The sequence below is a fragment of the Marmota monax genome, unplaced genomic scaffold (genome assembly GCF_021218885.2).
Source record: "Marmota monax isolate L192 unplaced genomic scaffold, Marmota_monax_Labrador192_F-V1.1 WCK01_AAM20220418_F8-fsc00001, whole genome shotgun sequence".
NCBI classification, from domain to species: domain Eukaryota; kingdom Metazoa; phylum Chordata; class Mammalia; order Rodentia; family Sciuridae; genus Marmota; species Marmota monax.
Window position 1 is genome coordinate 18,612,904 of NW_026693777.1, and position 14,329 is coordinate 18,627,232.

Sequence of the window (14,329 nt, forward strand, 5' to 3'; positions counted from 1 at the left end):
ATTCTGTTTTTTAGCTTTTTTCTTTCTTCTTTTTCTTTGTGGGTGGTGCTGGGGGTAGTGCCAAGTAGGTATTCTACTACTAAGTTATAACCCCAGTCTTCCAATTTTGACTCCTGTTTCTGAAATCCCTCTCTATACATGCTGAATCTTCAAGTCAAAGCCTTGGGTTTTCCCCAAGGTCCAGCATTTAAGGGGATCCACATACCTGTGCCAAGGGAGATGTCAAGTGCAGATGTCACTGTTCTCCCTCTCCCCCAGAAGAGCTGCTTCTGGGGGAAGGAAGGATAGAGATGGCCTTAATCTAGTGACCTTTCCATTTATGTTCCTTTTCTGTAACTGAGAGCCCCAGAGTGTGAGGAGAACTGAAGAGAAGACCAGACCTTCTTAAAAACAACAAACTGCTATCCACTGACAAAAAAAAAAAACAGAATTATCATCGATATTTTTTTCATCAGTAAACATGATAATTTCACTTGCCTCCATGCTAGAAGAGTATTTAGTAATAGCCATGTAAAAAAATAGAATTCTCAGGGCTGGGAGTAGCTCAATAGCAGAGCACTTGCTTACCATGCATTCAGCCTTAGATTAGATCTCCAGCACAGCAAAAGTAATAATAATTGTAATTATTTAATTAATTGATTAATTTTTTCATGGGATGAAATGTTTTTAATGTTTTAACAAAGAACAATAAACTTCAGAAAAGTGACAATATAATGAGAGGACAATTTCAGGCATTAGCCCAAAGCAGGGAAAACTAGGAAGAAATGAAGAGTGAGGTCTGCTCACAGACTCCTCTGGTGCCTTCCCTGCACCATCTCTGAATTGACAAACACTGTCTATTGTGATTTATTCTCTGACACACAAATGCATATGATTTGCTGATTTGAAAAAAAAATTTAAAGATAATGTTAAAAGCAAATATTAAAATTTAAGTTAAATTCTAATAGGTAGTCAAGTTTAAGAAGAGAAGCAGTGCCTATGATTTATACATTAAAAAATATTTACTAAATGCATACTATGTGTTATGTGCTATTCCTGGTGTTAAGAAAATTTGTATTTAATTTCAAAATATCTGGAGATTTTCCAGGTACTTCTGTCATTTATTTCTACTTTAACTCTCAAGGGGTTAAAATTTGTACAATTTCAATATTTTAAGTTTGTTGAGATCTGTTTTACAATGCAGAAAATAGTGTATCTTGGTGAATATCCATGTGTACTTAGAAAGAATGCATATTCTGCTGGCATTGAGTGATATATATGTTCTGTAAATGTCAGTAAGATCAAGTTGATCAATTATATAATTCACATCTTCTATATCTTTACTGACTTTCTTTTTTTTTCTTAAAGAGAAAGGGAGAGAGAAAGAGAGAGAGAGAGAGAGAGAGAGAGAGAGAGAATTTTAATATTTATTTTTTAGTTATTGGCGGACACAACATCTTTGTTTGTATGTGGTACTGAGGATCGAACCCGGGCCGCACGCATGCCAGGCGAGCGCGCTACCACTTGAGCCACATCCCCAGCCCCTCTTTACTGACTTTCTAACTACTAACTCTTATAAGTACTAAGAAGACTGAAGTCTCCACACAGTACTATAGGCATGCTTGCAAACATACAATGTCATAAGCAAAATTAAATACAAATTATATTTTAGATTTATTTCCATATTATAAAAATATAGCATATCCATTGTAGAGAAATGTAAAAATTCAATAAAATGCTTATCTGAACACCCATGTTGGCTTTACTCCTGATTCTGACTTGAATGAAAAGAGGTGTGGAGTGTGTCAAAATGGTATGGCAATGATACAGTCCTAGCCCAACCCACCATCTCAGATCCACAACCAGAAATCATGCTGGAATACACTGGCATCCCAGCCAATCTTTCTCAGAAGTCATCAGACATTTACCTATGATAGTTCTACTAGACTTGAATTTTTTCTCCTACTACCTGGCTCTCTAATACTGTCTAGATGTCTAAAATCTTTTCAAAATTTAAGAATCTTAAGAATTCTTTTTTCATCCTACAAGATCCCACTGTAATCTGATTATAGTAAGATATTTTGCCACCTAAAACTACATTTTATCACTATTAAAATCAATATTAGGTGAAGGGGAGTGAAGGCAGGGGAGGGGACATGGGGATAGGAAGGATAGTAGAATAAACAGATATTATTACCTTATGCTAACCAATGTGATTCTATATGTACAATCAGAAAAATGAGAAATTAGACCCCATTTATGTATGATATATTGAAGTACATAAGTGCATTCTACTGTCATGTATAACTAATTGAAACATACAAAAAAATTATTAAAAAACAATATTAAAGCTGGGCACGGTGGCGCAGGCCTGTAATCCCAGGAGGCTGAGGCAGGAGGATCACGAGTTCAAAGTCAGGCTCAGCAATGGCGAGGTGCTAAGCAACTCAGTGAGACCTTATCTCTAAATAAAATACAAAATAGGGCTGGGGATGTGGCTCAATGGTCAAGTGCCCCTGAGTTCAATCCCTGGTACCCAAAAAAAAAAAAAAAAAAATTTAAAAAGAGTTAAAAGCAAATATTAAAATTTAAGTTAAATTCTAATAGGTAGTCAAGTTCAAGAAGAGAAGCAGTGCCTATGATTTATACATTAGAAAATATTTATTAAATGCATACTGTGTGTTATGTGCTATTCCTGGTGCTAAGAATAAAAGTTAAAGTAGACTCTATGTAGTCTACTAAGGAACACACAATAAACCAATAAACATACTATATTACATGCTAGAGTAAAAACTGTCATCAAAAAACATAAAGCATAGTAAGAATCATAGGTGTGATTAACATTTACCTGGTTAGTTCTCAAGTCCTCAGGAAAGAATAAGCCATACTACTATTTAGAGGAGGAATATTTCAGGTGGAGGAAAAGTGTTGGTAGGTTTGAGGAAATGCAAAGATGCATATGATTTGCTGATTTGAAACACATAACGAACTAAAAAATAACATACCGTATTAAGAAATTTAGTTCCATATGAAGCCCCTTATTCAAAGTATAGTACAAAAGCTTAAAACTTCATGATTTTTCACTTAAATGAGGTAATTAGTCTAGAAAAATTCTAACATGTTCTATAGGAAGTATTTTTCAAAAGCCTTTTAAAACCAGCACTTACCTGTCACAAAAAAACTAATACCACACTGTATTATATAATAGTATGTATAATATATATACACACACACACTATGTAGTTACATACTTATGCATTGTATATTTTGCCTTTATTTATAACAGAAAAAACAAGTCAAAGACAGAAATGTTGAGATACTAAGTACCTATTTTTTCAGAGGCCTCTATTAAAAACAAAGAAAAGCAGAGTGCCTTTGTCACTAAAGAAGATAAATCAGCTCAGTAAAAAAAAGCATTAGCCTACAATTACTATTTAAAAGGAAACAAACTTTTAAAAAGTGAATTTTCATATTTTAAACAAGCTTAGGTAAAGCAACAATATGAATTAATAAAAATAAGCATAAAAACTTATATTCAATCAAATATCTCTATGAAATATTTTTAAATTACCTTCTTCTCCTTGATCAGTGAAAACTAGAATTCAAATTTATCATTTTAACCAATGACAAGAAAAATTTAAACATGAGCACCACCCACGATAAATTTTATAGTACTTGACTTTAATCCAAATTATGGATTAAAAAGCCATTAAATTATGTAAAACTTTTTGTATCTTGACTTTTTTTTTTTTTTTTTTTTTTGTATTTTCTCCCTTGACTTCCAACTTGGCTTTATAAATCTCAAAAGCTGTGTGGTGGCTCATACTATTTAATACATGCTTTTTTTTTTTTTTTTTTGGGGGGGGGGTGCTGGGGATTGAACCCAGGGCCTTGTGCATGTGAGGCAAGCACTCTACCAACTAAGCTATATCCCCAGCCCCTATTTACACATTCTTTATGCTGCAAAGATCCAAGATTTTAATTTTCCAAAAACAAATCTAAAAATTATAAAATCATAACCCAGTTTCATCTCAGGGTAAGGAATTTTCTGTCTAGATGAGATATGACTAAAACTGAAAAGCCTAGCAATTCCAAATGTTGCTGAGGCTGTGAACAAGTAAAAGTCTCCCATACACTGCAGGTAAGAGAGTAATTTAGTACACACTTATAGGATACAGTTTATACATCACAAACCCTTGCAATATCCCCCTCATCTTTAGAGTTCCTGATCACAATGCCCACAACTGAAAAGTGGAGGTTTTCTTACTGGGTTTCTTACTCGTATTATCATTACTACCATTCCAACCATCCCCAAATGGCTGAACTCTGGTCATTTGAAGCAAACCAAATCCTACTCTGTACAAAACAGCACTGAACACGGTAACACTGTATCTGAACCTAAAATATTTACAAAAGTGACAACTACTACAGTAAAACAAACTTTGTAGAAATAGACACAGGTAATTGCATTCAGTTTTACTTCCTAGGTTATCTCAGTGTGACAAATGTGATATAAAACATACACAACGAGGGGCTGGGGTCACAGCTCTGTGGTACAGCGCTTGCCTCACACCTGTGAGGCACTGGGTTTGATCCTCAGCACCACATAAAAATAAATAAAAATGTTGTATCCATCTACAACTAAAAAAAAGTGTTTTAAAAAACACACAATGAGTAAAAGAAGTGGGGGAAAGTGTGACTACAGGAACTTCTAAAAACATTTAAATCTGCCTCAATCTCAAATTATGAAAAAGAGTAAAATAATCTCAGCAGATGAACTAATTTAAGAAAATATCAATATTTGCTAGAGTAATTAAACTGTGCTACCTTAAAAAAGTCATCTGTTTTATGTCTTCTTCTATTTTTATTACTTGGTATTATGTATCAGTAAACTTAAAAGAAAGAAAAAGGAGAGATAAAGAAAAACTTACTGGGATTGAAAATTCCTTGGCCAAATACTTCAATAGGGATGATTCTTTGGCCAAGAATTTGTTTCTTTCCCTCATATTGCCTTGAAGTTGGGTATCAAACTCCTTTCTGACGACAGAAGCAACAGAGTCGACAATCACAAGTTTAATTCCTTTTGAAATAATTTCTTCTTCCAAAGATTCAATCCTATAAAAGCAGAATTTGTAAAATAATGAAAAAATTTAAGATATAATGTAAAAATAGATTGTTATGAGGGTTAATCAAAAATTTTAAATTGTTACAAAAATTGCAAATTGTTCTTCCTAAAGTTACATTGATGACTGCAAAAATCTCTTAACATCATTTATTTTCAGCTCTTCTACACATATTACACTTTTCTGGATATAGAGCAAAATGTTTTCATTTAGTTTCGGAATTCCTTGATTGTCCCATGAAACTGCCAAAGCTCCAATTTTAGAGAAACACTACTTATTGCAGCCATTCTCCAAAATGGCTCCCACTCATTCCCACCTCCTGCTATTTCACACCCTTGGGTAGCTCCTTCCCACACTGTAGCAGAGTTGGTCTATGTGGCTAATAGCATACGACAAAATAATGGTACATCATGTCTAACAGTAGACTATAAACATCTAGAGTTTCCATCTTGAACATTCTTTCACTTGCCCACACTCACATCACTCTGCAGGAAGCAGGTTGCTGTGTTTTGAGTCTACGGATACATCCACTTGGTGAGGAATAGAGGCCTTCCAACAACCACATGAGTGACCTTGGCCTCAGATTTCACAGCATAATTGAACCTTGAGATGACTACAGCCCTGGCCAACAGCTTGACTATAACCTTTTGAGCAACTTTGAGCCAGAAACTATTAGCTAAGCTACTCCCAGATACTTACCCTCAGAAACTATGTAAGATAATATATCTGCTGGGTGGTTTTATTATTGTTGTTTTGGGAGGATTTTTGTTTGTTTGTTTGTTTTGGGTACCAGGGATTGAACTCAGGGGCACTTAACCATTGAGCCACATCCCTAACCCTTTTCTGTATTTTATTTTGAGAAAGGGTCTCACTGAGTTGCTTAGGGCCTCGCCAAATTGCTGAGGCTGGCTTTGAACTCACAATCCTCCTGCCTCAGCCTCCCAAGCCACTGGGATTACAGGCATGCACCACCATGCCCAGCTTATGTTTGCTGTTTTTAGCTGATAAACTTTGAAGTAATTTGTTAATGAAATAGCAGACATTATACCACTTATGTGATATCTAGAACATTTTATTCATTGATATTTTTTTCATTTTTAAAGAAGTCCTTCAAAGGCTACAGAAAATTAAAAAATGAAATAATTATTGCCCATAATTTGCATATGTAAAAATTTTTTGTTCTTACTCAGAAGCTGAAAACATGAAAAAAACATCTTCAAAGCATTACAAAACTGTCAAAATATTAGACAACACACCTTTGTAGAACTTCATCACAGGTGAGTTCCCGGTAAAGATGAACTTTACTACTTGTCCAAAGTAATTTTTCTTCAGTGTTAAAATATCTGGGAAAACGGGATTCTGCTATTTCAACCAGTCTATAGGGAAAAAAACAGTCAATATATTTAAACCACTACTGAGACTCTAATAAGAACTGGAAAGCTTATAAACCTTATTGATAGAGCAGACATAAGCAAAATAGCTTAAAATACAAGTTTTGAATGTAAGCTCTCCTTTTGAGCACTTATCAGAGGTTACATTAGAGGTTACATGAGACCAGTGAGGGCTTTTAGGTCTTCTCTAATTTTGAGCAAACAACAATGTCTCCAAGATCTATTTTTCTAGGAATTTTTTATAAATGATATTTTATCAAGCAACTAGAAGATATATTACTAAATAAGAAAAATGCTTTCATTTTCTTGAATTAAAAAAGTACATTTGAACATAGATGGCATATTATCATCCTAATAATCAGACATCAGTAAGTCTCCATATCTTATTCCAGAAAAATGTTTTCTCCATTAAAACCTAATTCAAATAAATACTATCCAATAGTTTCTTGGTAAACAGAAAATTATTATCTAAACAAATGAATACTATTCAGTTGTTTCTAAGTAAACAATAAGTGATCTCTAAACACTGAATTCTGACCACAAAGCTACATCTAACATATGGGGATCAGGCCAACCAAGAAGAGTGACAAGTGGAAATAGGCAATTATTATTGATAGAATAAGATATGGAGAGCGTCACGAGAAATTACAAATGCTTCTGATTTCAAATGTTAAAAATATAACTCTTTAAGTGTAACTGTCTCCCATTTAAAATGACACTTTATCAGTCATACTACTTAGCATGCAAAGGGACAGAGTGGAGAGACGATAAACACTAAAACCATCCTATATTTTATGTTCCATTTAGAAACAAAAAAGTGCAAAAAAGCAGTGTTTTCACCCAAAACAGCTAGAGTTGCAAGAAAAGGCTGATAACTTTAAAGAGACAAACAAAATAATAATAATAATTAATAATCAGAAACAAAAGAGAAAACCCTGAAACACGAAAAGAGAGAAATAAAACTAGTCAACAACTTTTTTAAAAAAGTGTTGACGAAATTGAAAAGAAAAAAACATAATTTGATTGAACAGAAAGCACAAAAAATACTTTAGGAGTAAGAATTATACAGAAGGGGTTTAAAGAGAACAAAATGAATCACACAACCATTCAGAAGTGCTTGAGAGAAGCATAGGGTTTAAAATAGAAGAAGGAAATGAGGCAAGTGAGGGAAGAAAAGAGATGGCACTGGCAAAGGCAGAACAGGCAAATGCTGAGGGCTTGGTAGAAATGTTTTGTTTTGTTTGTTTCTAAACTAGGGCAACTATTTGCTGAGTTTCGTGCAGAGATAACAGTCAGAGATAACATCTAAAAAGCTCTCATGCTCGGAACTCACCAATTTTTATTAGGATAGTATGGCAACAACTACCAGAACCATGGAAGTTTCTCAAAGTAGTTGATCAGGCACAAGATGGAGAGTACCTAACTCATTGGTAACAATAACTCAATGGCTGACAGGCATGAATAATTTTCTGCTCTTTAGCAGCATGATAGATTTCAACTAGTGGCTTGAGTGGTGAAGATTTCTGAAAATTATTGCTGCTACTCATTCTGTTAAGGCTTTTTGGAAGGAATAATGGTCAATGGACATGAACTATCTTTATTCACAGTAACCATTCTAAATAACTATATCAAATGGTTATTTACCTACCAATATGCTGCAATTCTCTGTAAGTTTCACTAAATTATTTTTATTCAACAAAAAAACAAATACAAATGTAGTATTCTACATGCCTTATATTAATCACATTAATTTCTTATAGTCTTTACCACAAAGAATTTTTTCTTTAGGACAAACAAAAAAGAGCTTATCTTTTACTCCCAGGCATTAATTACATAAAATTTGAAAATACTGCCATCTAGTGGCTACCTTTTATTAAAAAAAAATCCTTTGAAATGAAAGGTAAAGATTCATCCATTCCACAAATATTTACTGAGGAGGACCTACAGGCATAGTTCTAGGTGCTGAGGATATGGCAATACAAAGGAATGAAAGGAAGGAAGGAGAAAAAGTAAAGAAAAAGAAAGATCCTTCCCTCATGGAGCTTATATTCTAAGAAAGAAGCAAACAAATACATATTACATGCCATGTAATAAGTGCTCTAAAGAAAAGAGAAGCAGAATGAGGGAACAGAAATGTAACCAATGGAAGCAAATATTATTATATGTAGGGGGATTGGTAAAGCTTCATTTATAAAGTAACATTTGCAGTTTAGGCTTAAAGACATGAGGAAATGAACCATGCAAATATCCAATGGGACAGCACATCAGACTAGAGAACTATAGCAAGTACAAAAGTCCAAATGTAGGCAGATACCTGATGTGTTTGAGGAAAAGCAAAGAAAATAAGTAGATGAACACCAGAAGCAAGAGGGAGAATAATAGGAAATTGTCTCAAGGACAAACCCTGTATAACTGAATTGTGAACAAAAAAAGTTACTTTTTCCATGAAGGCCATTTTTCCTTGAATGAATAAATGCCAAATTATGATTTTACACTTCCAGTGAAACCATGATAATAATTGTTGTCAATGATAAAACTCAAAGTTTTTTTTTAATGAAAAATCAGAATTTTTTCTATCTTCCACCATGAGTTTGATGCTTCCCACTATTTAATTCTTACTGAAATCAGTGGAAATACTGATGAGAGACTTTTTGAGAGTGAATAATAAAATATATCACATTTAGAAGACTTCCATAACTCAGTGAACCAATATTTTCCAAATGAGTAATACTTAATATTATAAAATCATGTACAGGTAAATGTCCACTAAAAGTATAAAACAGATCAAATAGATTTTAATTTAAAATAGGAAAAATTCACTAATACAGTTTCAAAGTTTATCACTCATCAAGTCTTAGCTTAGTTGGGCTGGGGCTGCAGCTCAGTGGCAGAATGCTTGCCTAACATGTGAGGCACTGAGTTCAGTCCTTAGCACTGCATAAAAAGAAATACATAAAATAATAATTTTAAAAAGAATGGTAGGGAAAAAGTCTTAGCTTAGTATCAAAGAGGGAAATTTATAATTGTCTGAAAAGACTATAAAATATTCTTCACTTTCCCAAATACGTATCTGTGTGAGGTCAGATCGTCTTCATATTTTTCCAACAAAAAAACATATTACCAAAGACTGAATGCAAAGCACATTAGAATCCAATAGTCTTCTATTATCAGACTTTAAAAAAGATTTTCAATCTTTTCTCTCATTTTTAAGCTTTGAAAATCTATTTTCCATAAAAATATGTGTGATGAATATTTTATGAATCAACTTATTAGGGTATGGTAACCTGTTATTCAGTTGACCATTATGTATTGCTGTAAAGAGATTTCATGGTTATCAATGTTGGTAACAGCTAACTTTAAGTAAAAGAGATTGTCCTATATAATTGGGGTGGGCCTTTTTCAATAACTTGAAAGGCCTTAAGAGCAAAAGTGAGGCTTCTTTAAAAAAAAAAAAAAAGAAAAGAAAAGAAATTCTACCCATGGACTACAACTTCAAACCTGGCTTTCAGCACTTCCTGAGAGCCTGCCTTATATATTTCAGACAGCCTCTGCAATTGCAAAAGTCAATTATTCCCTGCAATAAATCTCTTTATGTATATACTCTACTGGTTCTACTTCTCTGATGGAGTCCTGCCTGATGCAGTGTATTAACATATTACACATTTATTATTGTGTTTCTACTGAATTAATAATTAAATATTTTTTAAAATCCCTCAGTTTCTAACATGATAAACATCAATCAATATAATCTAAAGAGTTTAAAATCCTGAAAAAAAGTAAGAATTACAGCCATAAAGGAAAAGCTGTAAGACTGAATACAACAAAAAAACATAGGTAACATAACCAAAGTTAAAACATAAATGACAGACTAAAATAAAATCTTATATTCTTTAATATCTAAAAAATACAACGTGTTTCTGTAAGTCCATAAGGAAAAAGAAAAAGAAAAAAGGGCAAAGTGTATTTCTACATAATTTGCCTAAGAAAGATAAACAATGAACATATTAAAAGTTATTAGTCCATAATAGTTTAAAAAATGAAATGTCAACTTTCCCCATGACAAAAATTTAAAAAACTAGAAAACAAAGGGTTGATGAAGACTTTCAAAACACTGTGTATTAGAACATATGAGTACCCCTAGGTTCAATCCCCAGTACCAAAAAATAAAATATTGTGTACAATATTTCTGGAGATAAGTGTGGCAGTTTAAATCACAATTTAAAATAAAACCATCCTGAATAGGTTTCCAATGGATTAAAACCACTAATATGAAAGATAAAACTAAATATATGTTTTAAAAATGTTGCCTAATAGTGAGAGAAAACTTTTTTTAAAAATATTTGTTTTTTAGTTGTAGTTGGATACAATACCTTTATTTTATCTCTTTATTTTTATGTGGTGCTGAGGATTGAACCCAGGGCCTCACACATGCTAGGTGAGCACTCTATCTCTGAGCCACAACCCCAGCCCCAAGAGAGAAAATTTCTTAAGATCCAAAAACCAAAACCATAAGACAAGTTCAAAATTGCAAATTTCTGTTCAACAAGATACCATTAAATAAAGATAACAGAACAGAAAAAGATATAATCTCTGATAGGTGTTATTGAATGAAGGAATGAAAACACTATCCGGATTCTTCCTCAAAGTCAATTATTTTTGCCAATCATAGTTTAGTGGAAAGAGAACATGAATTCACCTCTGAGCTCACTTACTAGCTATATGATCTTAGGTTAATCACATGACTTCTGAGTACCATTTTCCTTATTTCTAAGATGAATATCAACTCCAGGCATGGTAGCACATACCTTCCCAGAGGCTTGGGAGACTGAGGCAGGAGGATCACGAGTTCAAAGCCAGCCTCAGTAACTTAGTGAGGCTCTAAGCAACTTAATGAGACTCTGTCTCTAAATAAAATATAAAAAGAGGTGGTGATGTGATTCAGTGGTTGAGTGTTCCTGGGTTGAATCTCCAGTACCAAAAGATAAAATAAAATAAAATGGATATCATAATACCCACCCTCCCTACTTCAAAATGCCATTATATGGATCAAGTAAGATGAATGCCACTTACAGCATCTGAATTATGTTCTAATTTATAAAATGTTATTTAGAGCAGCTGCCTCTCAATTCTCTCATCTCAACAACTCTCCTATTACAGAATTTACAGCACCCTGTGCCCCACCCATTTATTATCATAAAAACCATTTATTCTTGCACTCCCTCTACAAATTCCCAAAGACTTGATAGCTAGGGGGAAAAGTTGCCTATCTTTGCCCCCAAATGAGAACCACTAATTTAGACAATGGAGGTAGTGTCATTCTAAACAGCTATGTTGTAAACAAAGCTCCTTTTTACTTACGCCCCATCAAACTCCCAAAACAATATCCCTGAAAACCTACTAAAATCTTTATTTCTAAAATCTCCTCCATGGATAAGTCATTTGCAAACCAATTGCTAGCAGAAACTTCTTGAGAGAAAACTCTTCAACCTCCCAAATTCTCCTTCCCTGTCATTCAACTTAACCTCTTATATTAAATAATATTCAATAGTCCTACATCTATTCTCACTGTCGCATTGTCCAGAGCCATCATTCCTAACAAATAATGTTAGCAATCAATCCTACAATTGAAGGATTTACTGTGGTAGAAAACCTCAGAAATGGTTAGAAGCACTACTCTTTTTAATAATTTTTTTATTTGTTCTAATTATCTATATGTGAGAGTAGAATGCATTTTGATACATCATACATAAATGGAGTATAACTTCTCATTCTTCTGGTTGGACATGATATTGAGTTACACCAGTCATGTAATCATGTATGCACATAGGGTAATAATATTTTATTCATTCTACTATCCTTTTTACCCCTTCCCTCCCTTCACTCCCCTGTCTAATCCAAAGTATCTATTCTTCCCTAGTCCCTTCCCCTTATTGTTAATTATCACCCACATTATCAGAGAAAACACTCAGACTTTGTTTCCTTAGGATTGTTTTTTTTTTTTTGATTAGCATAATATTCTCCAGCTCCATCCATTTACTAACAAATGCCATGATTTCATTCTTCTTTAAGACTGCGTAATATTCCATTATTGATATACACCACATTTTCTTTATCCATTCATCTGTTGAAGGGCACCTCAGTTGCTTCCATAGTTTAGTTATTGTGAATTGTGCTGCTATAAACATTGATGGGGCTGCATCACTGAGTATGCTGGTTTTAAGTTCTTTGGTTATCAACCTAGGAGTGGAATAACTAGGTCAAATGGTGGTTTCATTCCAAGTTTTCTAAGAAATCTCCATACTGTTTTCCATAGTGGCTATACAAATTTGCAGCCCCACCAGCTATATACAAGTGTACTTTTTTCCTCACATCCTCACCAACATTTATTGTTGCTTATATTCTTGATAAATGCTATTTCGACTGGAGTGAGATGAAATCTCAGTGTAGTTTTGATTTGCATTCCTCTAATTGCTAGAGATGATGAACATTTTTTCATGTTTGTTCATCAATTGTTTTTCTTCTTCTCTGAAGTGTTTGTTTAGATCCTTAGCCCATTTATTGATTGGGTATTTGTGGTTTTGGTGTTAAGTTTTCTGGGTTCTTTGTATATCCTGGAGATTAATGCCCTATCTGAGGTGCTTATAGTAAAGATTTTCTCCCATTCTGTAAGTTCTCTCTTCACATTACTGATTTCCTTTGCTGAGAAGCTTTTTAGTTTTAATCCATCCCATTTATTGCTGCTTGACTTTACTTCTTGTGTTTTAGGGGTCTTGTTAAAGAAGTCAGTTCCTAAGCCAAGATGTTGAAGATTTGGGCCTACTTTTTCTTCTATTAGGGACAGGGTGTCAGTTCTGGATCCATTCTGAGTTGTTTTGCGCAGGGTGACAGATGAGGATTTAATTTCATTTTGCTACATATGTATTTCCAGTTTTCCCAGCACCATTTGTTGAAGAGGCTATCTTTTCTCCAATGTCTGTTTTTGACGTCTTTGTCTAGTTCGACATAACTGTATTTGTGTGTGTGTTGTCTCTGTGTAAAAGCACTACTCTTTTTAAAAGAAGTTTGAAGCCACATTTCAGTTTTTCTTACCCACTAAACCTCACATTGAAGATGACTGTGCCTTAATTTGAACCTGACAACTAAAATGCATTTTAAAGATTCCAGTTCTGGAACGTGTTAACTAGTTTTGAATAGATGAACTTCTTTCCTGATCAGTTCCAGAATCAAAAGGCGTGTCATTTAAGGAGCAAAAACCCTTTTTAATATTATTAGTTCCCCATGTAACTTCACAACTCTTATATGTAAGAAAATATAAGAGTTATTCATTTGTGAACACACACTAACTCGAAATAAAATGTTTAATGTAAAAAAAAAATTCCAAAATCATAGTTGAAATATAGCATCATAAATAAGCTGAAATATGAGTTTATGGCTTCTCCAAAGCTTCTTATACATATGTACTATTTTCCTGTTCATTCATTCAATATGTATTACTAAATATAATGTGAATCTACAAGTTCCTTGAATTGTAGAAAATTCCAAAGTTTTGTTAACAGTAAAAGTACTTATGACTAATTTCTACTTTCTATCATAGAATTTTTTTCACGTCTCTTTCCCCATAATTTATCCAGATTCACAAATGATAAGGTAGATGGAATAGGGCTGAGGAAAATCTACCCAGACTTCATGAAACCACAAAAACAGTAAGAAGGGCCTAATCTTCCTATTGGCTGCCCTCTGGGTCAAAGATCCTAGATTAATACCAACTAACCAATAGGTCAGGGGTCCTAAGACCACACTGGAACTAACTTCAGAATCAGCCAAAGTCATGGCTGG

At 33.6% G+C, this 14,329-nt stretch overlaps 1 protein-coding gene and 1 non-coding gene across 6 annotated transcripts in view; both read right to left on the minus strand.

Moving 5' to 3' along the window:
• Rad51b (RAD51 paralog B) overlaps positions 1 to 14,329 on the minus strand; it is a 573,606-nt gene that overhangs the window by 531,265 nt on the left and 28,012 nt on the right. For all 5 annotated transcript variants that reach the window (XR_009228352.1, XM_058584544.1, XM_046461479.2 and 2 more), the window contains exons 6-7: positions 6,359 to 6,478; positions 4,911 to 5,094 (exon numbers count right to left, since the gene is read on the minus strand). Coding sequence is in view for 4 of the 5 variants with exons in the window: in XM_058584544.1 (XP_058440527.1) it covers positions 4,911 to 5,094; positions 6,359 to 6,478 (304 nt within the window). In the remaining variant the exon portion in view is untranslated. The remainder of the gene's footprint in view (positions 1 to 4,910; positions 5,095 to 6,358; positions 6,479 to 14,329) is intronic.
• Positions 3,842 to 3,914, minus strand: Trnav-cac (transfer RNA valine (anticodon CAC)). The gene has a single exon. It is a non-coding gene; the product is annotated as a tRNA-Val (tRNA).